Source organism: Trichomycterus rosablanca, chromosome 3, assembly GCF_030014385.1.
Source record: "Trichomycterus rosablanca isolate fTriRos1 chromosome 3, fTriRos1.hap1, whole genome shotgun sequence".
Classification (NCBI taxonomy): domain Eukaryota; kingdom Metazoa; phylum Chordata; class Actinopteri; order Siluriformes; family Trichomycteridae; genus Trichomycterus; species Trichomycterus rosablanca.
In genome coordinates this window covers 37,166,357-37,192,178 of record NC_085990.1, presented here as the reverse complement: position 1 = coordinate 37,192,178, position 25,822 = coordinate 37,166,357, and the positions used below count along the sequence as shown (strand labels likewise).

General features: G+C 37.7%; 1 protein-coding gene and 1 long non-coding RNA gene across 6 annotated transcripts in view; one reads left to right on the top strand and one right to left on the bottom strand.

Moving 5' to 3' along the window:
- Nucleotides 1-1,931: 1,931 nt before the first annotated feature.
- Nucleotides 1,932-9,868, bottom strand: LOC134309857 (uncharacterized). The gene is made up of 3 exons (XR_010011229.1): nt 9,724-9,868; nt 2,116-2,203; nt 1,932-1,992 (listed from the first exon to the last, which is right to left on the bottom strand). It is a non-coding gene; the product is annotated as an uncharacterized LOC134309857 (long non-coding RNA).
- Nucleotides 9,869-11,788: 1,920 nt separating this feature from the next.
- The window catches only part of ptprma (protein tyrosine phosphatase receptor type Ma), a 308,366-nt gene continuing 294,332 nt past the window's right edge, over nt 11,789-25,822 (top strand). For all 5 annotated transcript variants that reach the window (XM_062991238.1, XM_062991237.1, XM_062991236.1 and 2 more), the window contains exon 1: nt 11,789-12,020. In XM_062991238.1, the coding sequence (XP_062847308.1) occupies nt 11,954-12,020 (67 nt within the window). In that variant the 5' untranslated portion in view covers nt 11,789-11,953. The remainder of the gene's footprint in view (nt 12,021-25,822) is intronic.

The window sequence follows — 25,822 nt, the reverse complement described above, 5'->3', positions numbered from 1 at the left end:
AACTGTTGTCTTATTCATATAGTATTTAACCAACATTCACATAAAATCAGTATGAACCTGTATCACTCCACATTTCCAGCAAGTAGGCACAAACTACTGTATATTTACCCTAGGTGGTACCCTCTGTAATTGCATAAATGTAATGTGAACTGTGCCCTCTGCTGGTGGGTTAACATAACTTATAATGTTATATTCCGTTCTGATGGTGTAGATTTTACAACCTTATTTGGCAGCTTTGCCCCAGCGCCTTATTTTATGAGCAGTAAAAAATATGGATTGATTCCAATATTTAATTTTTCTTTAATTGATCACCGCAGAAGTATTGGAGCCCTTTTTCATATTTGTTACATTTGAAAGACGCCTGATATACAAATTATTTTTAACAGATGGAAACAGTCAACAATTGTTTTAGAAGGACATTGAGACAAAAGCTTTGAACTACAATTCTTTGTCATTCATTAGGATAAGTCTGCCTTCAGTACGTATTATATACAGGTACATGTAATTATTTTCAGCATGATGATCCTACGTAGGCAAAGCAATAGAACAGCCAGTGCGGGCTATTGGCCCCAGAGACTTGATGTATTAAGTCCAGGGTTAATGGAGAAGTTAAACTGTGTAAAAAAAGTGTTTGTAAAATGTACCTAATTATCCACAGACATTTTTAAATGTTTATCAAGGATGCCATTATTTTTGTAAATTACCTATGCATTTATGCAAATAATCAACGATAATCTTTGTTTGTCCTTCTGACTATCTTTATCACTGTGTGTGGGGGACAGGAATCATTTGCATCCTCCTTCATGCAGTTTATTATGACTGTGATTGTTCTCTTATTTATGACCCCGATAGCAAAAATGACCATATTCAGCAGCTTTTATAGACTGATTGATGAAGGTCAGCTCCCTTTATTTATTGTTATTTGTATATTCTCTCTTTTCACCAGCACTGACTCTAGGTGAGTTACAAATGAGTTAGTAATTAGTAGGAAGGGCATCTGTTTTATGCAATCTTTGTGTAGACTAAATATTTTGCTTTTATTGCATTCAGTAATCATAAACGGTTTTATACCTAATAGCTGCATGGATTTGAAAATGTTTATATTAACCTGAAAGTACAAAGTACAAACACATAAAGTAACTACATTAATCTACAGATTAAGCCTCAGAATAAAGCCATTACTAGAGATAAATACAAACACAAGTATTACAGAATATGTATATTTATATTACTCATTCTACCATGCTGATTAGTGACATGAATGTTAGTCAGAAAGTTCAGGTACTTCAGACTTCTTACCACGATTTTCACAACCAAGTTTTCTTACCACGATTCACAAAGTATTTTGCATATTCCAAAAGTTTTATTTCGTGTTAGAAATTATTTTCATATTTACGCTTACTAACTATGTTAATAGCATTTGAGTCAGACAGGTTTTCTATGATTAAACTTGCTACTGAACAGCTTAATAATGTTATGTTGTAGGTGGTAGTGAGTGAAATGACCAGTGTGCCCAATAGATAAGTATTTGAAATATAAATATATATATAGGCTACATATATATTTTGTTTACTACTATGGTGTTTTTAATGATTGTTTTGCTGACAAGCCCCATACACTGTCTGGCCAAAAGTATTTGTACAGCTTAGCTTGGCTTGTAGAACATCCAATTTCAAAAACAAATGGAATTAAATAGAGAGACCTGTATGTGCTCATTTAAGATGTAATAACTCCTCTCTCTTCTAAGAAGGCTTCTCACAAGACTTTAAAGTATGTCTGTGGGAATTTTTTCCCATTCAGTCAAAAGAGCATTTGTATAGCTGGGCACTTACGTTGGTCAAGGAAGTCTCAATTGACGTTCCAGTTCATTTCAAAGCTGTTCAGTGTGGCTGAGGCCAGGGCTGAGTTTCTTTAAACCAAACTTTTCTTCATGTCTTTATAAACTTTACTTTGTGCACATTCATGCTGGAAAAGGAAAGAGCCTTCCCTAAACTGTTGCGACAAAATTGAAAGCATTTTACACCTGTTAGCATTTATTGTGGCTAAGACACATGAATTCAGTGATTAGAAGTGGTGTTCCAGTACTTTTGTCTATATAATGTATGTTTTGAGGACCTGGGTTTGATTCTTGCCACTGGTCTTTGTGAGATGTTTTTCATGTTTGTCTGTGTCTCCTCCTGTGGGTACTCCAGTTATCTCCTACCTACCAAAAACAAGTAGAAGAGGTTTTAAAATAGACTACTTAAGTCTACTGTAATGTGCTTCTAGGTTACAGTAAATGATGAGTGTGTGATACTGAGTAATGGACTGGCAGTCTGTCCAGGGAGTGTCCCTGCCTTGTGCCCAGTGCTTTCAGATGGCACCGAATCTGTCATGACCTAACTCTGACTGTAAATACCCAACCCTGACTGTAAAAACCTATTTAAGTATTTAAAGTAAACATTGATGGCTGCCTTGCGATTGTTTGACATTTAGCTTTCATTGATAGCTTTTTATCCAGTAGTTAATTTTAATAGACTAGTGTTACTTGATAGTGCTATTTAATAACTGGTCTGGTTGTACTGGCTTACACTGAGATAGTGCTGTTTACATGTCATAGTTTGGGAGCATTCATTCCACCATGTTCTTTAGTTCTAAGAAAAGAAAAGAAAAGTGCAACCCCGTATATAGGTAAAACCAATAGTTTTATGAGCATCAATATTTACCATCAGTATCAAATTGTAGAACAAAATACAAAATATTATATACAGGTACAGCTAACATTTTACATATCCAAGCAGGAGCTGTAATCTAATCTGGACATCTAATTTCAAACCAAGCTGTTATGTATATTAAAGCAATAAGCCACTCGAGACGCGAAGCGGAGTGCCTAAAACATCTTTCCCCGTGATAAAATCATAGCAGTAACGCACGGTCTCGAGTGGCTTATTGCTTTTATAAAATGGCGGTAAACATAAAATATAATAAAATACAACAATGTTCAATTTATAAATGTTTTTATTTACAAAAAGCATTCTTCCGCGACCCCAGGTAGTTCGTTAACAGTGTTGCTAGGCAACATGAGGGCGAACATAACATTCACTTTTTCTATTCAGTGGCGTATTAATATGGAATGATGTGAGGTGGTCATAGGTGTGCGTTTATCTGGGATTTTACAACAGCTTCGAACGCGGCTCAGCCAATCAGATTTTAGGACCGGAACTATTTGGTATGGCTAAAACACTTGAGAATTAATCTTGAGCATCTTGAGAAAAAGGGCACTTGTAGCCTAGCAGTTAAGGTACTGGACTAGTAATCAAAAGTTTAAGCCCCATCACAGCCAGGTTGCCACTGTTGGGCCCTTGAGCAAGGCCCTTAACCCTCAATTGCTTAGACAATATCCTGTCACAGTACTGCTTTGGATGAAAGTGTCTGCTAAATACAGAATATGTAAATGTAAATGAGAAATGGTGCCCATACACACACATTTATTGGAAGTCTTGGGATTATAATTATTTTTGCAACAGTTTTTTGCATTGTGACGTAATGATTGTAACACATACGTATTTGCCCAAGACTTTCTTCCATACAGTATTGTGGAAAAATATACATATAAAAACTTACATTATTAATTTGGAGGTTTAGCAACTTCATTCTAGGAGAATATTTGTCTTAATGGCCAGATGCAGTTGACTAACTACCAAACTAACCACCAAAACACTGCCATGAATAAGTAGCAGCTAAATGATGTTAATGATGTTAAATGGCATTTTATGTACAGTAGAAGTTTATATCCAAGTTTATAAATGTATTTTAACCCACTGTAGCTTATCAGTTCAAATATAACTGAAATAATAAAATACTCATACTTTCTCTTAAAAGATGAGTTCCTTCATCACAGCAGAAATCATTAAAATCTTGAGACTGACATGACATACATGCCTCTAGAAACCTATTAACTTAGTATTTATTGTAATTATTAGTTATCCCACCCACGTATATGTTGTTTTCATTAGACCACAGTGAGCTTATGCTCTTTTCAGGAAGGGAATTGGTATCCTTGGAGTTCCAGGGTGCCAGCATGCTGTAATGTGGACACAGTAACCTTTTCACCAGTCAATTTATAACATGTCTGAACAAAGCCTGGCCACTGAGAGGCATTGATTTCCCAGGAACACAGTGGTGTGGTTTTATTCCCCTAAACCCACATGCTGGGGCTCAATATCAAATCTTCAGGCACAAATCAAATACAGGAGGAATGTTCAGGCAGAGTGGGAATATAGGAGCGATATAAAGTGAATGTATGCGGCTATCAAGTTTAATCTGCATTTTAAACAGGGATTTCTTGCTTTTTTTTATTTGAGTAACAGGGCGCAGTAGCATTTCATCACCGAGGCCCCAGGTGGAGCCCAGAAGCTGTGAGAATTTGAAGATAAACCTCTTTGCAGGATGCTTAACAAACACAGAAAAATACTATGGTTAAAGAGCTACAAAATTGGGATAACTAATAACTAAATACAAACCAGCCAATAATTTTAAAGTACCAAAAAAAACCCACATTAATTTCAGCTCAAAGCAGAGAGAGAACAGATAATTGATAGAATGATAACCAGGTTGTCACTAAGATGCCAGCTGCTTGATTCACCAGGTGTGACAACCCAAGTTCTCGAAAAAAGGGAACCCAGTAAAAAACAGCAGTGGCTATAAAATAGGGCAGCTGTAGCCTAGCGGTTAAGGTACTGAATACTGTCACAGTACTGTAAGTCGCTTTGAATAAAAGCATCTGCTAAATGCTGAAAATGTAAATGTAAAAAAAAGAGCTCCAACATAAGTGACATAACAACCCTAAATAACATGAGAGCAGGAAAGCAGAGAAGCCAGCCATAAGCTGTATGTTTAATGGTATGCAACAAGACTGGAATTTAATGCTTAATAAAGTTAGTTAGTTAGTGGAAACATAATTGTCCAATTAAAGTATCAGTAGCAACAGCTGAAAAGGCCCCCCACACCGTGACACCCATTTTTCCTTCCTTAATCATGGTAGGGGTGCAGTCACTTATATTTCTAGTCAGATTTTAAAAGACACCCAATTTTAGGAGCATCACCATCTACTCTGAATCCCATGAACACCATCTACCACTCTGAATCTAACATTCCATATTCTGCCAAAAACTTTATTCTGTCCTTGATTTTCCCAGACAGCAATCTTCTGACCAAAAAAGCCTTCAGGTAATTATAGTTTTTAAAAGAACACTGCTTCCTGAGGGCTTGAATACATTCTTCCGAAAGTACATTTTTGACAGTGGTCATCTTTGAATAATGTACCTTAAACTCTCCCAGATCCTTTCTTTTTGGTACCATCACTTCATTAAAAACTGTATTTTATATCAAACATGTATGACTATTATCACACATTTATTGTTGTATAATAAGGGACATTTAAATATAAACAATATACATTAATATCTTCAGCTTTGCCTTAAATGGTTCATTGTAGTAGTTTATTTGTTTAATTTGTGTCAATACAGACTAATAATTTATTGATAAGCCATCCAAATCTTGAACTTGTGCCATTTTGGCTGTGTGCACATTATGCACAGAAGTGTATTTATTTATCCATCACACAAGGTGATGACAGTGGTCTGTTAACTCACAAACCTGTTTTTCACAAGTGACAACATTTCTTGGAGGCATTTTTACCACATGATCATAGTATAAGGATGGCTAGTCATTAGATTATCATGTACTGCTAACATATTGGCTTCCTTCTAATCTCATTTATTGTGATCTAATCCCTAAAGACTTTATTAGGCAAAATCACTACACTCAACAGTTATTCGCAATCTTCTTAGTAAAATACCCCATGCGCTATGCAAGGAGAGATGCTTAAGAGCATATGATTACTTGAATAGTTTTAATTGTAGGTTTAATAGTTGGTGGACACACAATTGTATGTTTGGACAGAAAGGACTTATCCTGTTCCAGCATAACTGAACCACTGTACACAAAGCAACATCCATAATAAACTCTAGTGGCCTTTACAGAGCCCTGACCAACGGGGTACAGCAACTTCACATTAAAGCCCATGGTTTTGGAATGGGATGACCAACAAGTTTACTGTCATGTCTCCACATACAATTGGTCTTATAGTTAACGCTCAGTGCATATACTCACTTCCCATTTACACACATAATGCCACTTGAATTTGTCCTTTTAAATATGAACAAAAAGTATGCAATTCATGAGTATAAACGAAGCTATGCTTAAGAACCAAATTGACAGAGTATTTAGAGACAACAAATTAATAGCAATAGAATGTTGATGCAAAGTCATTATTGGCAATTACAACTTTTAAACATTTACAGTAAGAAATAAGTAGCTTTTTGTAATATTGTGGTTCAGTTTTGACCCCTGGCAAATCATCCTTGATTTTTTAAAAATGAAATTAAAATGTTAAAAACCCTAATAAATATACAATACGATTAAATGCAGTAAGGAAATAGGCCACGCAAACAACTCATGTATGTGAACTTTTAACATCAGCTGTATGTTACACCTCTTAGTAAATAATTTACATATTAAATCAACTTGCATATTCATTGAGGCAAAGGGTCAAAATGTGTAATTTTGTAAACTATATTAGTGAATCAAATAAACATTTTGTGTTGCAATAAATTAACTTAGCCTGTGTTTATACATACGCCAAACCTTGTGCCAAAAAGCATGTACCCTCACCCCTTGTAATATGTAAAAAATGTGTTATTTGATAAAACAACAGCACACTGATAAAACAATAAGCCATCTGTCTGAGAGAGTGTATCATCAAACATTGCCTAACCACATCTGTATGTGTGACCCTTGTAAACAAATAATAGACCCTGTAAACGTCACATTTTCCACTATTTAGTTTGCTCTAGTAGTTACATTTATTACACTTTCTGATTAAACATAAACTAGGCTTCTTAAACATTAAGATAAAAGCATCTAACCATTTTATTTATACAGTGGTACCACCACCCACTGCTACAGTAAAAACAGCAGCCCCAGACCATCACACTACCACCACCATGTTTGGCTGTTGGTGTGATGTTCCTGCAGTGGAATGCGGTGTTAGCTTTACGCCAGATGTACCGGGACCCATGTCTTCCAAAAAGGTCCAACTTTGACTCATCAGTCCACAGAATATTAAAGGTCATCCAGATGTTTTGTTGCAAATGTGAGAGGAGCTTATGTATTCTCTTTGGTAAGTGGTTTGCACTTTGCAAATCACCCAGGGATAACTAACACTGAGTATATGTCAAACTTCATATCACAGGTGCATTATGTCTTGTTTCCCAATAAAGGTGTAATCAAATGTAACAAGTTATTTAACATTTTAACAGTGAATCTTACACACATACATCTATTAACAACTAAGTGCTTTAGGTTCCCGTATCTGATAAAATTCCTATTAAAAATGCCTTAAAGTAGACAGTACAAACTATGAACATACCATATTATATGTATAATTGTCTTGAATAACTAAACAAAGTGAAACCTTACCCTTGGTAGGTAGGGGGATTAAAAATATTATAACAGTTTACATGAATGCAAACAATGGATACGCATGTTTTATAGATTTTTGGGTGTGGATTAATTTGTTTAGACATTTTGTTCATTACCCCCCAAGTGGACCAGCCCCATGGTTTAAATACCAGTATCTTAATCCTTCCATTTTATTTATACTACTGCATGTTTCATCATGCAGCTATTATAAGAAACTGAGAGAATGGGTAGTATTATTCCTCACTTATTTCAGTAGGGTTTTATCAATGGTGCATTGTCTAGCAGGATGGTGTGTTCTTTACACTACCATTTTATAGTGTTTGCTTTAACTAAACATAATCTGAAACATTGACCTGAGTTAGATTATTAACAGAACAAAAGTCATGTTATTCACCAATGGGTAGTGGTACCAACCAAACAAAGAACAGTTCAAAACAATCACTAAAATTCATTAAGGTAATAAATATAGAGACAAATGTAGAAACAACAAATGTTTAATCACTGTGTGTTAATTGTACACATAACCAACCAAATGTTGCTTCTGTGATTTGCCTGCTTTCTTTTTTCTCTTTTTCCTGATGACATTTACCTGTCACATCTTCACATCTATATTTGCCCAGAGTTTCTGTTTACAGTTTTATATGTTTGAACTTGAAAACAAGCTTGGAGCACTCAGACAATTTAAGTATCCATCTTTTCAAGAACCAAATAAAAAAGTAAGTCACTTACGAAACCTAAGGTGAAGGACATTTGAAGATTTTGTACAAAAGACTGAATAGATGCATGATGTTTAATGTAATGAGTTTAACCTTTAGTCTGGATTATCAGTTTGTGTATCTGACTGCAGCTCTTCTTTTTAACCAAAAGTGTTTTAAAATAATTTTATTTCTTATCACTCCGAATGACATATCTAGCCTCTGATGGATAACATAAAAACATTTAGTCTTGGAGAGAATATTTAAACTGTTTAAATAATTTAAAATTTAAAATATTTAAAACTCATTAAAGGCATACATACAACTACACAGGTGTATAAAACAATGGTTTGATGAGTTTGGTGTGAAGGAACACCAGCAGCCTGCACAGAGCTCTGACCTTCACCCCAGTAAAACCTTTTGAATTGGAATAAATTGTAATGTCTACTGCAAGCTAAGCCTTTATGTCCAACATATGTGTCTGGCTTTACAAATACTTTCTTGAATAATGGGTACAAATTTTCACTGAAATAATCCAAAATCTACCTTTGTTATGGCTGTAAGTGGGGAGTGAACAAAATTAATGCCTATGTTTTTGGGTGGGTGCAGGGCCATTGCAAGAACCAGTAGATGGTGGTAATATTAAATTGGAGACAACATGGGGGAAAAAAATCATATTGCCCCACTGTACCACACATAAACTACTCCTGTGTTTGGTAATGCAATAAATATCTATTTAAATATAAATGTTTCCATTTTAGTAATGTGTAAGTCAAATGAGAGAATACAGATGAGCAGGTCTGAAAATGGGACATGGTCTACTGCTTGTACACTAAAACTGAAATTAATATTTTAAGAGCTGGGTATTATAGAACTAACATTAAACTTTTTCTGTTATAAAAACATGTACTGTATATTCCATAATTTCAGTTTTCCTTTGTTGTGTTTTGTTACTGGTGAATTTGTTTCCCCAAAGTTTAACTTTCTTTGGGTGTGGGGTTGTTTACATTCATTTACATTTACATGCTCGGTGTTTAGCAAATTCTTTTATCCAAAGCGACTTACAATTATCATTAAATACAATCTGAGCAGTTGAGGGTTGAGAGCCTTGCCCAGTGCCAACAGTGGCAACTTCGCTGTGGTGGGACTTGAACCGGCAACCCTCTGATTACTAGTCAGGAACCTGAACCGCAGAGCTGTCACTAAGCTATATTAAAACAACGAGGTAAGCCCTGTCATTATTTCAGCCCAGCTGTAGATCAAAATATCCAAGATTTTTCAGAATTTATTTAAAAATGTTCTCCTTTTAGCTGTCTCCATTAGGGGTCACCATAGCAGATCATATTTGGCACTGTTTTTACAATGGATGTTCTTCCTGACACAACTCCTATTTGTCTGGGCCTGGAACCTGCACTGAGAGTGCACTGATATGTAGTGATATGTAGTTTCAGAAAGTATGTTCAATCTATTCACTTTTTGTGATTATATAAATAAGACATATTACCTTTAGGGTGCCATAGTGGCGCAGCTGCTTGTGGATTTTGCTCAGAAACATATCCTAGAGACCTGGGTTTGATTCTTGCCTCAGATGTGAAAAGTTTTTGCATGTTCTCCTTAAGTCTGCGATATTTTTTTCCGGCTCTCCGTTTTTCTCCCACCTGCTAAAACATGTTAGCTGGAGGATTAGTTATTCAAAATTGTCCTTAGAGAGAATTTTAAAGAGTGTGCTCCTGCTCTTTGAAGCACTGGCTTCTCCACGTGTCTGCGTGGGTTTCCTCCAGGAGCTCCGGTTTTCTCCCACAGTCCAAAAACATGCAGTCAGGTTAATTGGAGACACTGAATTGCCCTGTAGGTGAATGGGTGTGTGTGTGTGTGTGTATATGTGTGTCTGCCCTGCAATGGACTGGTGGTGTTACTGTGTGTCTTGTGCCCATTGAAAAGCTGGGATAGGCTCCAGCAACCCCCCAATTGGATAAGCGGTTAAGAAAGTGAGTGAGTGAAAATACACTGCCTGGCCAAAAAAAAGGTCACACACTCTAATATTTGGTTGGACCGCCTTTAGCTTTGATTACGGCACGCATTCACTGTGGCATCGTTTCCACAAGCTTCTGCAATGTCACAACATTTATTTCTGTCCAGACTTGCATTAATTTTTCCCCAAGATCTTGTACTGATGATGGGAGATTTGGACCACTGCGCAAAGTCTTCTCCAGCACATCCCAAAGATTCTCAATGGGGTTCAGGTCTGGACTCTGTGGTGGCCAATCCATGTGTGAAAATGATGTCTCATGCTCCCTGAACCACTTTCACAATTTGAGCCCAATGAATCCTGGCATTGTCATCTTGGAATATGCCCGTGCCATCAGGGAAGAAAAAATCCATTGATGGAATAACCTGGTGGTTCAGTATATTCAGGTAGTCAGCTGACCTCATTCTTTATGCACATAACGTTGCTGAACCTAGACCTGACCAACTGCAGCAACCCCAGATCATAGCACTGCCCCCACAGACTTGTACGGTAGGCACTAGGCATGATGGGTGCATCACTTCAGCCGCCTCTCTTCTTACCCTGATGCGACCATCACTCTGGAACAGGGCAAATCTGGACTCATCAGACCACATGACCTTTTTCCATTGCTCCAGAGTCCAATCTTTATGCTCCCTGGCAAATTGAAGCCGTTTTTGCCGGTTAGCCTCACTGACAAGTGGTTTTCTCAAGGCTACACAGCTGTTTAGTCCCAATCCCTTGAGCTCCCTTCGCATTGTGTGTGTGGAAATGCTCTTACTTTCACTATTAAACATATCCCTGAGTTCTACTGTTAGTTTTTTCTACCATTTGATTTCACCAAACGTTTAAGTGATCACCGATCACGATCATTCAAGATTTTTTTCCGACCACATTCCTTCCATGAAGATGATGTTTCCCCACTGTCCTTCCACTTTTTAATAATGCGTTGGACAGTTCTTAACCCGATTTTAGTAGTTTCAGCAATCTCCTTAGATGTTTTCTCTGCTTGATGCATGCCAATAATTTGACCCTTCTGACACAGCTTAACATCTTTTCCACGACCACAGGATGTGTCTTTCGACATGGTTGTTTAACAAATGAGAAGCTACTCACTGCATCAGTTAGGGTTAAATAACTTGTTGCCAGCTGAAACATAATCACCCATGCAGTAATTATCCAATGGGAGGCTATTACCTATTTGCTTAGTTAAATCCAGGTGGTGACCTTTTTTTGGCCAGGCAGTGTACTGTATGTGTGCAACTTGGGAAGGTTATGGTTGATTGTGCTGTATTATTAGAGTTTTACTTATTTACGAAGCGCACAGCAAGCCCCTCTACCGGAGAGCGCCAGCAACTGCATACTTCCTTACTAAACAGAATTTCGTCAATGAAATACGACACTGTATTGAGTTATACTAGTTAGTATGGTAGTATGTAGGCAGTCCTGCTTCTTTCGGCTCCGCTCGAGCCCGGTGACGTCAACAACTCTCGAGCGTCTAGAAGTGAGTCCTAAACCGCTAGGAGGAGAATATACACACACACACACACGCACGCGCGCACACAGTTAGGCAAGTGAAGAAAGCGCGGAGAGTGGAGCTGAGTTTAACGGTTACATAGAGGAATACTACTGATACTAACACTAAAGATAAGTAGTGGAGGTGCGGGACACCGGCGCGTTTAGCTTCTCTACCCTGCAGTTGCGGGGTTAGCGTGCGCTGCTCACCGCTATGGATACACTTTTAACTTGTCTCCTGCCTGTCCTTCTGCTCTCGGTCCGAGGACAAGTATTCCGAGGTAAGTCCAGTCGTTATTTTTTTACACAGAACTGGGTGTTTGGGACGTGTTCGGCTGTCTGTGGTTTCTCTGAGGGAAGTGAAGTTGGTTCTCACCGCGCCTCGGGAGAACTTTTTATCAGGCGGCGTTTCTCCTTCACATTCCTGTGCTGTGATAGCGCTCGCTGACTAACGAGCCAGAAATATCTTCTTATTTTCTAAATGAACCCGTCGGAGTTGTGGGTCACTTTCCTCACTTCATGTGTTCTAGCTGTGTTTTGAGGTGAGGTGTGAACTTTCAGTCAGAGCTGGTGGTTTTAACCAACGCGACATCTCCAAACTATTCAAATCCTTATGAGGAGATTCTGCTGAGGAAAATCTCCGGTGTGGTTATCAGCGACTCATATAAACACGAGTCCCAGTTCAACACTGAGGGGGTTCATTCTGCACTGGAAATGTTTTAAATGAGCTGTTTTGTTTAGGTAAACTGGAAAACAGCACTGAGCAGAAAGGTCGAGAAGAAATCCTCACAGTTACATCTACTTTTCAAACTAGGAAAGTTGTGGCTACTTTTGCGTAAACCCTCATCTTTTTTTTTTACAAATTGTTTCTTTCATCTGTCTAACAAATACAAACAAAAACTTATGTACGTTGTGTGTTGGCTAAATATATTAACGGTGGGCGACATTGCCAAAATAATCCACCTCAGTAACGATATTCCTTATATTTTACACCAGTTATTGCAAATGTTTGCCTGTGTGGGAACACAGCACAGATTGGACCACTAGTCTCAAACACCGAGGTCATTCCAAGTCCTAATTTACTCAATGTAAACAAGCTTAAGGAAAAAAAAAAATTAACATTTAGTGTTCGACTGCCCAGCCTCATGTTAACAGGAATCCAAACACTCATGTATTTATCTTTTACTAAACGCTCCACCCTGGTCAGGGTCCCAGTGGCTCTGTCGCTATCCGAGAACCACAGCCAAAAGGCGGGAATGCACCCTGGACAAAATGCCAAGCCATTGCAGGTCAACACACTCTCGTACAGTGCCTAACTTACACTTCTGGGCAACTAAAAGCAGCAAGTGTTTTGGAAGGTGGAAAGAAATCAGAATTAACCTACACCAACATCAGGAGGACAGTGGCTGGAAGTGAGGCTCAAACCCAGGTCCCCTGGACCCTTGTTGTGCACCACTCATACTAGCAGCTTTGCCACAGTATTGCTCTGGCAGTGCTGGTTGATCTTAAAATCACCATCTTGAAATATTAACCCCTGTTGCTGTTATTCACTTAACATGAGCAAATGAAAGCAGTCTGGTAAGTAAAATACCAGGTTAACAGTACATCACAAGTACTTTCAGGGAAAACAACTCCTTATTTGTGTCATATTTTTAAAAACCTAGCTGTATTTACATGACCGGTCTGTTGTGCATTTACATTGCAAACTATGAGCATGTTTCTTTGGAGAACTGCTTGAATAGTTTTATAATCTCTCTCTTTAACCTTTATAACCTAACAGTGCAAATTCTTCTGCCGTATGTAGTATGTACAATATCCCAGTGTTGTAGTAGATATGACAAAAGCAAATACAAACAGTGGTGCCAGTTAAACACTGGGGTTGTTGATTTAACAGTGATTATGTTTTCTTTGGGCTGTGTGAAAGTACACATGATAAACTCCACCAACATCTAGGAATTGAAACAGGATAGTGTTTATATGATGAATATTTTTGCCACTAAACTTTTGTTACACACTGTTCATTACCAGATAAAAACTGGAAAAGGAAAATGTATGTTTTCAGCTATTTGTTTTTATTTGTTTACAAAAAAACTCCTCATGTCAGATTTAACAGTGTCATAGTATTGTGCTTGTTGTTGTTATGGATTAGTTTTCTGTCTTTTTTTAAATTTCCCCCCAAAAAAACAGTGTTGCTTGTGGTACATTGACTGTACATAGCTTATTTCATTTGCATCAACCATTTTATCCTGATCAGGGTTGTGGCTGGTCCGGTTCCATTGGGAAACACTGGACGCAAGGCAGGAATACCCTGGACAGGATGCCAATCCATTGCAGGGCATTGATCATCTCCCCCCTTCAGACATAGTCAATCGTGTCTGTTAAGACGCCCAGCCATCCGATAGCACTGCTGAGATTCGAACCCTTAGCTTAGTGGTGGTGGGCTAGTGTAATGGATCGCTGTGCCATCCGAACACAGCTCTGTAAAATTTCCATATAAATGAAATGATAAAAATGGCGAATATGTGAGAGATTTAATTTATACAGGACTCCAAATAAAATAGTAAAATAGTTCATTAAGCAGAAAAATAGAACAGAAATAACATCATTACTGCAAAAAATTGTATACTTTTGCTTTGATATAAAAGTAAATGTATGAAGTTAGAAGAATTTGGCAAAATTTTCCACCACTAGTAAACTCAAATCAACATAGGTAGTAATTAAACTCTGTGACTTGATTCAGCAGTGGAAATGTTTATGTTTAAACTGTTTTTGAAGGACAGTGGAAAATCACACTTTCCAAAGCAGAGTAGCCTGTCGCCGTAACAGGAGAGCATTGTCATTTCAGCACACTCAACATTGAATAAAAAAAAAAGTTATTTTAATATGTTTTGCAACAAACAAATGTTGAGAAATCTATGCACATAGTACATACAAACAAATTAGACAAGATCTATAATAACCTCATGCTATGAACAGTTATATCTGGTATTAAATATTCTTAATGATCTATTTTGTCACATTCACTTGTTTGTTCAAGAATTTTTTCTATGAGCATTTAAGTGACCAAGTAATCCCTGTCTGACTGCATACACTCTTGGCTCACAGACTGTTTGTTTGAACAGCACTAACCAGCTGAAAACCTAATCTTATCAAACCAAGCCGTTACTTTTTATAGAGCCGATCATCTCTTGAGCCTCTCAGCACAGAAGCTACTACAATTTACTAGTCTGCATGTCTAATAGAACAATAACTGACAGCTTGAATCTCAAAAAGGAAAGACTGCAGCTAAACCTTTATTGGTCCTCTTTTTTTTTTACTTGTTGTTCGTCTGGCTTTTGTTTTGTTTCTGGCACTCATCTCGTGTGTTTTTCTTCATACTTGGTGAAGTAGATTTTGTTATTCATAACATCTGAAAGTTCATCTCCTGGCCTCTAGCTGTTTGAAGTGCAAACTGAGAGTAAACTGTCCGGTGTAACCTTAAAATTGACATTAGGAGCTGATCAAGTATTGACATTGGGTGTTCACAGGAACCAGCGCTCCTGGATGTCATACAGTTTTTATGCCTAGTGTAGTTTTTTTTAAACTCCTACTTCAAAAGTAACTTTTGTTCCTTGTCTTTACACGCGTTATTTAAAACAAAACGTTTCCAGGTTTAGCATGACTTGTTCAGTGTTGGGATTTTTTTTGATAAATCAAACATACATGGCAGTCAGCAAGCAGGGATATTGTGTCTCCTGTAGTACTCACATTGTCCCGATGGAGGCAGCATCACACATGCGGACCTGCATCAGCGCCTGCGAGTGCGTCCATCAGGGACATGGGCAAATTAAATCTCATCTCCCGCTCTACTTTACTTATACATGTAGTAGAGAGACTAAAAATTCATGGTTTTAACCCATAGCACAGTGCATGTGCTATAGCAAGTTAGATTGCAAGTTAATATTATTCTTCATGTCTGAATCTTTCTTAGTGTTTTTCTGATTCTTGTAAGCAGTTTGACCTTTTTTTGGCAGTTTGGTGTCTTTTAAGCATAGGGTGGTATTGCTTGTGAGTTGGATGTATGTTGCAAATGGTAAAACAGTAAACATCTATAACCAATATCTGTATCTATCTGTAGACATCTATAATTAACATTAACATAATTGCAATTAACAAGGATGATGAGATATTGTTGTATCTTTATGATTTCATAGTTCAGGGTTTGATTCTAAGCTACAGGTACTGTCTGTGTGGAGTTCGCCATGCTCTCCCAATTCTTGCAGACATTTTCAATGGGTAATCCTGTTTTCCAAAACGGCTACACGTGAGAAAATAAGTGTGAAGCTCTGAAAGTATGTACCAATACCTACCCAACTATTTTATAACACCGCTAAAATGTACAGTGAAGTTTTGCTTGTTTTTGAATTAGGTGTGGTTTAACATTAATATGGCATCTTTGAACATCTTTAACCTTCACTGCCAGTTGTGTACCAATACAATACTCATATCCGTACAACGCTGCCCACAGTGCAGGGGAAGCATTACTTTATTCTTTTGACCACTGACGTAAAAGGATATCCTCTCTAAAGCCCCCAACTGGCTCATGTTTCACACATTCTTTAGTGGATTTACTTACACTTGGTTTTCTGGACATTGTGTTTGAGTCCCATTGTTCTCTCTAAGCTTTGCTGACAACGTAGTTCATTTTCATTGTAGATAGGTTTGAAACTATCTGATTACTCTGTATTTTTATAATAATTGGCTTAAATAGACTTAGAAAGGACAAAGCAAACCTTAACTTACCCCAAAATAGTCCTTTGCATTTACAAGGATGTGCTATTTTAGGCAGGGCAGCCTTTGCCTTTGATTAACAAAACACTGTTAGCCATATAATTGAGGTGGTCTAATTAGTGTTAATTTCATGATAGATAATTAACTAATTACATCAGATTTGCAGATTTTGTCAGATGTAGCTGTCTTTTGATCTGCTAATTAATATCAAAGACATTACATTTAGAAGTTCTCTGGTGCCACAGTCATATTGCTTACAACTATATGCTTTTTAAAAAAAATAGCTTTTGTCTTGACTATTTATGGATTATGTTGAATCATTAAGGAGTAATTAGATAAATAAATATTTATGCTAATTTGTTTCAATCAGATTTGTTTACTGGCACATTAGCCACGTTTACACGCAGCCTTAAAATCCGTTAATAATCTGACCATTAGCTCAATAGGAATAGAATACATCCATGTGTACACCTCAGTTGGAATAGGCTAGTCTGATTGAGGCCATTCTGAATATAATTTCTCTCCGATTAAACAATCCTTCAAATAATCTGTTAAACAGATGAATACACAGATCACAAAACTAGAACCATTAAGTGATTGATTTTACCTGCCACCCACAGCAAATCACTACTGAAAATAGAACTGAATTACCTTATAGTCCAAAAGGAAATTTTAATAAAAAATGTTCCTTAAGAATAAACATGCAGTATGGTACCACAATGAATGTTTTATGCTTTCCCCTCCAAATTCCCTCCTAGATTAGTCGTATCTAATTACTTGATCACATTTAGATTCCTTTACTGCTGCGGACCTCCACTCTTGACCGAAGAGAGCCATGACTAACACACACCCCCTCCGACACATGCAGTAGCCTACCGCTTCTTTTCACCTGGACAAGGCACGTTCGTTAGCAGAGCCAAGAAATAATCCATTGAACTTATAAGTTTGAGATGTCAGCTCTGGTGTTCTGCAAGTTTTACCACTGCACCAACTGAGCGCCCTCACTATGAATTTTACAATGTTTTTTCACCAGGCCTATCTGGTCAACTGGCCAAATGCTTTCCCCTAAGCTAAATTACCTATCTAACGCCCCCATCCCCCACCTTGGTATGGACCTAAAATCATGGCTTGTTAAACACACTTTAAGCTGGTGCTGGAAAAGCATAAGAGACAGGTGCTGTACCAAACCTATTTCAGTTACTCAGTCTTTTAAAGATGATATGTTTTAACTTCTCCGATACTGTGTAATGAGTGCAGTTTATGTTTAATCACAGACGTTTAATGTTAAGAAATAGCAGTCTCGGACCAGCTGTCAGCATGCTTTAACTGTACCATATAATGCTCTGAGCTGATCTTTTCGAGTCAATGGAGAATGAAATTGGATTTCGCTTATATGCAAGTCAGCTCGATTATAACAGCTAAAGTAATAACAGTGTTAAAATGTAATATTAACTCAATATTGATATTGACTCCATTTATAATTTAAAAAAGTTGATTTATTCTGTGACCAGAATATGCAGAAACATGTGCAGTGTGTGCTGTAGAAATGACCTCCTGTTTACTGGTTTGCTACTTGCATTTTTAGCAGCCTATTACGGAATTCTAATGGCCTGGCATTTGTAGTGGCTGAGCTCTGTAAACACATCTAACTGAATGTGTGACCGTCTGCTCCCACCCCCCTTACATACACACACACACACCCCCACACACACAAACATACACCCACCTATGTAAACAAACATGAACATTGGCAATCAATTGCGAACATTTGTGCACATTTACATGGATAATTTTCACAATATTAGGATGGGGGGGGGGGGGGGGGGGGGTTCTCATCTTTGTGTGGGTGTTCTAAGAACACACTTGGGCTTTAGGGTTATGTTATTAAATTATCAGTATTATTTTAAAGTAAACCATGTGGTCAAAAGTATGTGGACACTCCTACTAATTGTTGAGTTGAGGTGTTTCAACCACATCTGTTGCTAACAGGTGTATCAAACAATTATAGACTACAAATCCCAGCATGACTGTGCCCCTGGGCCATGAAGACATAGCTGGGTGAATTTGGGGTTTAGGAACTACAGTAGCCTGCACAGAGCCTTGGCTACATCCCCTTTAAACACAGTGGGACACAAGACCTGACAAATGGTCTTTTGACAAAATGGCCACAAATTCCCAGCGACACACTCCAAAATCATGTTAAAAGCCACATCAAACTAAATGATTGATATGGGCTGTACAGTTTTAGGATCTCAAAATTCATTTCATTTTCATCAATTGCTTTTTTCTGGTCAGGGTTGTGATGGGTCTGGTTCCACTGTGAAACACTGGGCGCAAGGCAGAAACACCTTGGACTGGGCGCCGATCCCTGCACATCTCAAGGACCCAGTCAAAATTCTTTTAAATCAATTGCAGTCATTCAGATCTTTTTTAGCTTTTTAGTTTTTTTTATTCATTTTTTTCCTCACATCTGGTTAGCACCAAAATCTGTGTGGAGTTTAGTATGTTATTTCAGTGTCTGATAAGTTTCCACTGAGCACTTAATTGTATGTGAACTGGTTAACTTAATTACTCACAGGTGTTCATGTGCGTGTGTGGGTACCCTGTGATGGTCTGATGAACTGTACAGAGTGTTGTGGAAAGTATTTGGGCCCACCACAGTCATTACTGGGTTAATTGCTAATGTTGCTTTATTCTGGTCAGTGTCGCAGTGGGTCCAATTAATTGGGCGAAAGTCACAAAGCACCCTTGACTGGTAGCCAGTCCATCACAGGGCACACACACACTCACACACACGGGGCAAAATCAGTAGCTCCAATTGGCCTGACTTTATGACCTTGGGATGAAATCAGGGTGCCCAGAGAAAACTCACTTGGACACAGGGAGAACATGCAAAGTCCACACAAAAAGGAATCGAACCCAGGACCTTCTTGCTGTGAGGTGATAGTGCTTTCCACTGTGCCACTATGGCCTTTAAAATAATGCAATTTTTTGAGTCAGCTGGCTGCAACACTGGCCAAAAGCGAGTTTCACAGTTCAGACAAGTGCTGTAATGTATAGGTAATATGGACTTAATGTACAAAAGTGTGAGCCGCACCTTTAAATGCTTATGGCTTTTGGGCAGCAGGTTAAGAACCTCCTGTACTCACACCTAATTTGTTGGGTAGCAGCAGTTTGCAATTTTCTTTAAGCACTGTATGTTTGAAGTGTGCTGAGCAAACACAACCACACTAATAAAACTAGATATTGTCCTTGAGTAAGCTAGAATGAATGTAAAAGCTAATAAATGAGTTCCTTGCCCAATCAGAAGTCTGCTGTGGGGCACAATATGTTCAGGTGGTCTGTATCACTTTTCCTAAATGAATGAGGATCCTTGATATGTGGCTCTGTCAGTGCTAGTGTGCAGGAAAACACAGCTAATTAATCCTCAACAGACTGATGCTGGCCTAATTTCTAAGGTGGTTTTATTAGCCGTTTAAATTGCCTGGGTCATCAAAGCAAGGAAAGCTGGTCTTGCGATACTGATGTTTTATTTTTGCTGAGGTGGAAACAGGTGAAACGCTGAGCAGGTGGCTGCCACATTCTGCCTCCCCTGACTGCACATCACCACAGGCAAATATCTCCATTAGTGTCTGTCTGTGTCTGTACAGCACCCGAGGAGTCACAACGGCTCTCCACTGAGTCATTAACAGTTTGGACGTCTAGTATAACTTAACCATATCGCTCTCTCAGTGTTCATTCAACTTAATAGCGATCAGTCCCATTGTTTCAGGAAAGGAAGCTGTAAAAGAGGCCCTGGCTGTTGCACAAAGGCACAGGTTTTTAGACAGGAAACCAGCCTACCTCACCACTGCGAGTTTGCTTAGTGCAGGAACAATAGTCACCTCTGTGTAGTAAGGCTGAAACCGCATATTACAGCGTAGACTCTATGTTTGCGTTTCACATATCCAGTGACATTTTTAATTGCTGCCAAGCATCAGTGACCAGCATTAATCCCTGAGATTTATTTACGTCTACTAAATAGAGGAGGTGTAAATATTTGCTCTGAACGCAAGGACCATGCAGTGCCAAATTGTTTTCTTAATGACATTCTAATTATTTCCTCATGCATTTTTAACATTCTTGTGGTATTTATTGCAATGAACCTGAGGAGACCTTTTCTGAATGTTTCTTTATAATCATTTTAATTGAGACGATGGTAGGGAGGGCAGTGTGGATGCCAATATGCCCTGTAGGAACTGTACAAGGAAATGTATCATGCTTAAGTGCATACGAAGTAGACACTACATACAAGCTGCTGGGTCCTATTTACTAAATATTTACCTAATATTTTAATTAGTACTTTACCAGTGGTAATAATAATTTAAACTTTATTTTTAGAAGTATGGTGTCGCTAGAGATTGAGCCCCTCGTTTCACTACCTGCAGAAGCACCTCTCATTATGCACAGTACAGTATGTTTTGGATGTAATACCTAAATGCTTTGGGCTAATCTGTAACATGCATGATTATAAAACTCCCCTGATACTTCTACATATTGATTTTGATTTGTACACCTAATTTAGTTTTGCCTTCATCATAAACCTGTACTGTGCACCGAGATTTCAAGAAGATTCTTTTCAAGTGAGCAATCTGTGTAGTGTGTACAAGGCTTAAACACTACACTTCTACATTTCCCATGAGGCTTTGTTTTAATTTTGTTTGGAAGCCAATTTGCTATTTTTTGTGCATTCATCTCTTCAGTAAGTCCTTATGTTGAATTTGTTGGTGGAGAAAATGCCTTTTTAAAATGCAGCAAGATCCAAAATGCCACGTTTTTAAATCTGATAAGGGCATTTCCTCTTTTTTAACATCCTGTGGCTCCAGGAATAACCTCCTTGTTTAAGTGGCACTGGTAAATATTGTGGCTGATGCTGATGGTCACTGTTTTAATCTGTCTGTTATTTCCTATTTAAAAAATCATGCTTTAGAGTTATTGGAAATATAACATTAAAAAGATCATTATACATTAGTTTTGCTGAAGACGATAATCCTCTTTGCAGATTGCTTTAAATTTATCCAGAAGCAATCAGCCTCTATGATACCTTTTACTAATGCATTCTACTTTTAGTTGAATTATTATGGCTTACGAAATTGATTGTGAGGCATAGCTGTGTTTACATTGTTCTTATGCCCTAAACAAATGACAAATGCCTTTAATTTTTTAATTATTTTTTGAGACCAAATAGGATGTTTTATATCACAACAATTTAGTTGAAAATTGAATCCTTCAAAACTTTAGAAGTTAATATTTCTGTATAGTATAGTATATAGTATTTCTGATTAGCAGACCAAATCCACATGCCTATATTTTTCTGAGCATGTGCATCAATGAACAGTATAAGTCTCAAGGAAATCTGTCATTTGTAGAAAGCATTTTGTGACAAATTCTGAAATTCATAGATGTTAAGAAAGATGCTAAAAGAAAGCATGTTCACTTGTGACCTTAGACCCCACTATATATTTTACAAACTTTAAAAAAGCACCACATAGTGTTTATCTATTTATATCGAAAGGGACCTTTTTATGAAACAACTCATATAAGTAACAATAAAACTCAGTTTGGAGTTCTTTTCATTAGAAGAGTTTCTCCACTGGGCAGCTAAAATCTTTAGTTTTAGTTATAGTGATTTTACGAGTGAGATTGCTGATCTGGGATGAAGTCTTAGTTTCTGACTACCAGTCCTGAGCACCTATAAAATAAATCTGCTCTGATCACAGTTTAAGAATATTTACACCCAGCATTTTGAAGTAGATTGCTTTTGGACCAGTCATTTGTAATGCTTCCTAAAATGTATTGTAGTATAAACTTAAACTACTATTTAAACTTTAAAATACATACATTTATCAATTTATTAATTCATTTATAATTAATTACAAATTTCTTCAGTGGCTGCTTTATCCTGATTGGGGTAGCAGCAGGTTTGGGACCTACGTACAAACACCAGCAACAAGTCAAAAATACAGCATGGATGCTGTATAGGTGCCGCAGCGGTAAAAACACACGCTGCAACCAGAGCTGGGATCTCGAATACTTGGTATCAGATCTCAGCTCTGCCTGCCGGCTAAGGCTAGGCGGCCACATGAACAACGATTGGCCTGTTGTTCAGATATGGGCGGGGCTAAGCCGGATGGGGTCTCTCTCCCATGACTGGTGCAATTACGATCTCTGCTGGCTGATTAATGGCGGCTGACAGAGATGAGAAAAGAGTGCTCTCAGGGTGTGTCTCTCCATACACAACGCTGAGCTGCATTGCACTCGTCAAAGTGCAGGTAATAAGATGCATACGGCATGCTGCCCATGTGTCGGAGGGGGTGTGGGTTAGCTTTGTTCTCCTCAATCAGAGCGGGGATCAGCATTGGAGAGGAAGCATGATGCAATCAGGCAATTGAACGCATAAAGAAATATATATATATATACCAAACAGTCCCAGGGACATAAACTGTGCAGCACCCACACTACCAACTGTGCTATTAAGCTGTCCCTAATTGCAGTATTTTTGCCCCTGAATCAAAATTAAGTACTTTAATATTAAGACTTTTTAGATTTACAGCCTATGGATTTGAAATGTACAATATTTACATATCAAGTTGAAAAAACCTTTTTGCTTTAAACAGTACATAGTCTAACCCAAAATAGGTAAATATGCTATAGCTCTTAAAATAGGATATAGCACTTAACAAAATGAAATTAGTATTAAAAAAATTGTTGTTAAAAGATTGCAATACTCCAAAGAATAAAATATTTATTAACCAATATCACTGACTTTAAAAACCCTTCTTTTTTATTATGTTATTAGCCTACAACATCACTAACATAAAGGGTGCAATCAATCTAAAAAGCACCATACATTGTTTGGGGTTTATTATAGCCGATACTATATTAAATATTTACTGCAGTGTGCATGGATCAGTCCTTTGAATCAAATTAGGACATCCATACTTTCTTGAAACATGGCTTTTAATTTGCTTCTGTATACAATGTAAAATAAATCATGAGTGAAAATGTGATTCATAGACGCTATTAATGCTTGCTGGTGGTTGGCATTTCCTGTAATGCAGAGCAGCAGAGAGCAGCAGAAAGCAGCTGTCTGCAGGAGGCAAAGTGATTAATAAACATTATGCAAAATAGTAACCGAATTGATGTAATAAAGTGCAACAAACATTTTACAGAAGTGAATTATTTGGATATTGTACAGCCCGCACTGGGATATTTTTCTTGTCCTAAAATCATTTGACTGTTGCAGATTTAGTAAGGCAGTCATCCATTAACATCTCTAAGATGCTTTAATACTTATGCATACCTCTTTATTTGGACATTATGCCATATTTCTTAATTAACATAATTTTAGCCATTATCCCTGTTTTTCTAGGATTCTGTCCAAGAGGATTAGTGTGTGTGTGTGTTAGTTTGAAGGTGAAACAAGCAAGGGCTTTGAGCACCCCAGGCAGTAATGAGCAGAAAACAGCAGGTTACCAGAGGGGGCTAATGGTGCCATCCGCTTGAGAAATGTACTTAATATATTGCTACAATAAATATTCATATTCATTCTGAGAATGCTTTACTTTCTTCTGGTTGTCATTAGTGATTTCTGTTGCCAGGATTAGCATGACTTTAATTGTGGTGTTTTAGGATTTTGGGTCACTGTGCTGGAACTGGAGAATTTCTGGGTGTATAAAGCACCCCAGGGCTTGGTCAACTCCTCTTTGCACCACATCTTTCATCTGGTCTTTATTAATGAAGCTGTCTGTGTAAGTCATCTGTTTAAATGAAAGAGCCGATTAGTGATAGAGAGACGGAGAGAAAGTGAGAAAAAGAAAGTTGTAAGAAATCCTGGGGAGTCTCTAGCGGCATGGACAAAGTTAAGTGAGGTTAAGAACACTCTTAAAATTAGAGCAGTACAGACATTTAGGACCTTCACTGAAAACAGGACATGATGCTTCCTAAAGCCTGACTTTGAGGAATTTAAATTTGGAGAACACTGGCAGAATATAAGTTGTTTCAAGCAACTATTGTGGAAAAGACTAAGGGAAGTCAACAAACATGTATACAGTATGAATATGAACAAGTCCTCTTACACTTTTCAATTAATATACACCACCCTTTGATCTTTTCTCCAAAAAGGAGGCATACTGTAGCTTTAAAAATTGGCACATTCTATCTGGTGCAAGAATTGACACCCCAGTCTTACTTATTAAATGTGTAATGACTTTACACAGTCAGTCGCCAGATTAATCACTCTTGTTAGGGGTGTGTGTTTTGTTTGTTTATTTGGTGAAGTGAATTGCTACCAACACCATATTTAGTTAAGGCCAGTTTTGGTCAATTAACTTTCACACAAATGTCCAAATACTTGTAAACTTGGAAGTTCGCCACTTACTCTGTCAGACATTTTTCAGATCAGACCAAAACAGTTCGGCCTGTTAGAACATTGGTCAAAATAGCACTATTAACAATAAGGCTTAGAGGCAATTGGAGTTACTGGCTTTCTGTTTCAGTTTTAAACAATAATGATTGCCTACAAAGCCAAAAATTTACCAGCCTCAAGCTACCTTAGAGACCTCATAAAACCCTGCTCTGTACCACCCACACTTTGAGCCACTAGTCTCGCTCGTCTTGATCCACCACCCATAACTCAAGGAAGACATGCATCAGGGCTCTTTTCTGTACTTGCACCCAAGTGGTGGAACAAACTTCCCCTGTTTGTTTGCACATATAAGTCTCTTACTGTCTTCAGAAGAGGATTAAAGACCCACCTCTTTATTAAGCACTTAGGCTGAGAACTAACATGCACTTACTTTCTATAGCATCTTATTATTATTATTTTTTTACTTTGTTCTAACAGGGTTTCTAACAGATTTGTATTTATGGACTGTTGTCTATTTAAGATAATGTTCTGTAAGTCGCTCTGGATAAGAGCATCTGCTAAATGCCAAAAATTATAATGTAAACGTAGACATTTTGTTTCTAGTTTTTTGCACAAACTTTAGATTGCTATTACTGCAATTTCCTTCGGGATCAATCTGCAATTTCCTTTGGGATCAATAAAGTGTTATCTTATCTTACACTGCCTGGCCAAAAAAAGGTCACCACCTGGATTTAACTAAGCAAATAGGTAAGAGCCCCCCATTGGATAGTTACTGCATGGGTGATTATGTTTCAGCTGGCAACAAGTTATTTAACCCTAACTGATGTTGATGTTGTATTTTATGGAATAATTTAAAAAAACACTACTGTGGTAAAACAGACTAATAGAGTCACCAATGCAGTAGCG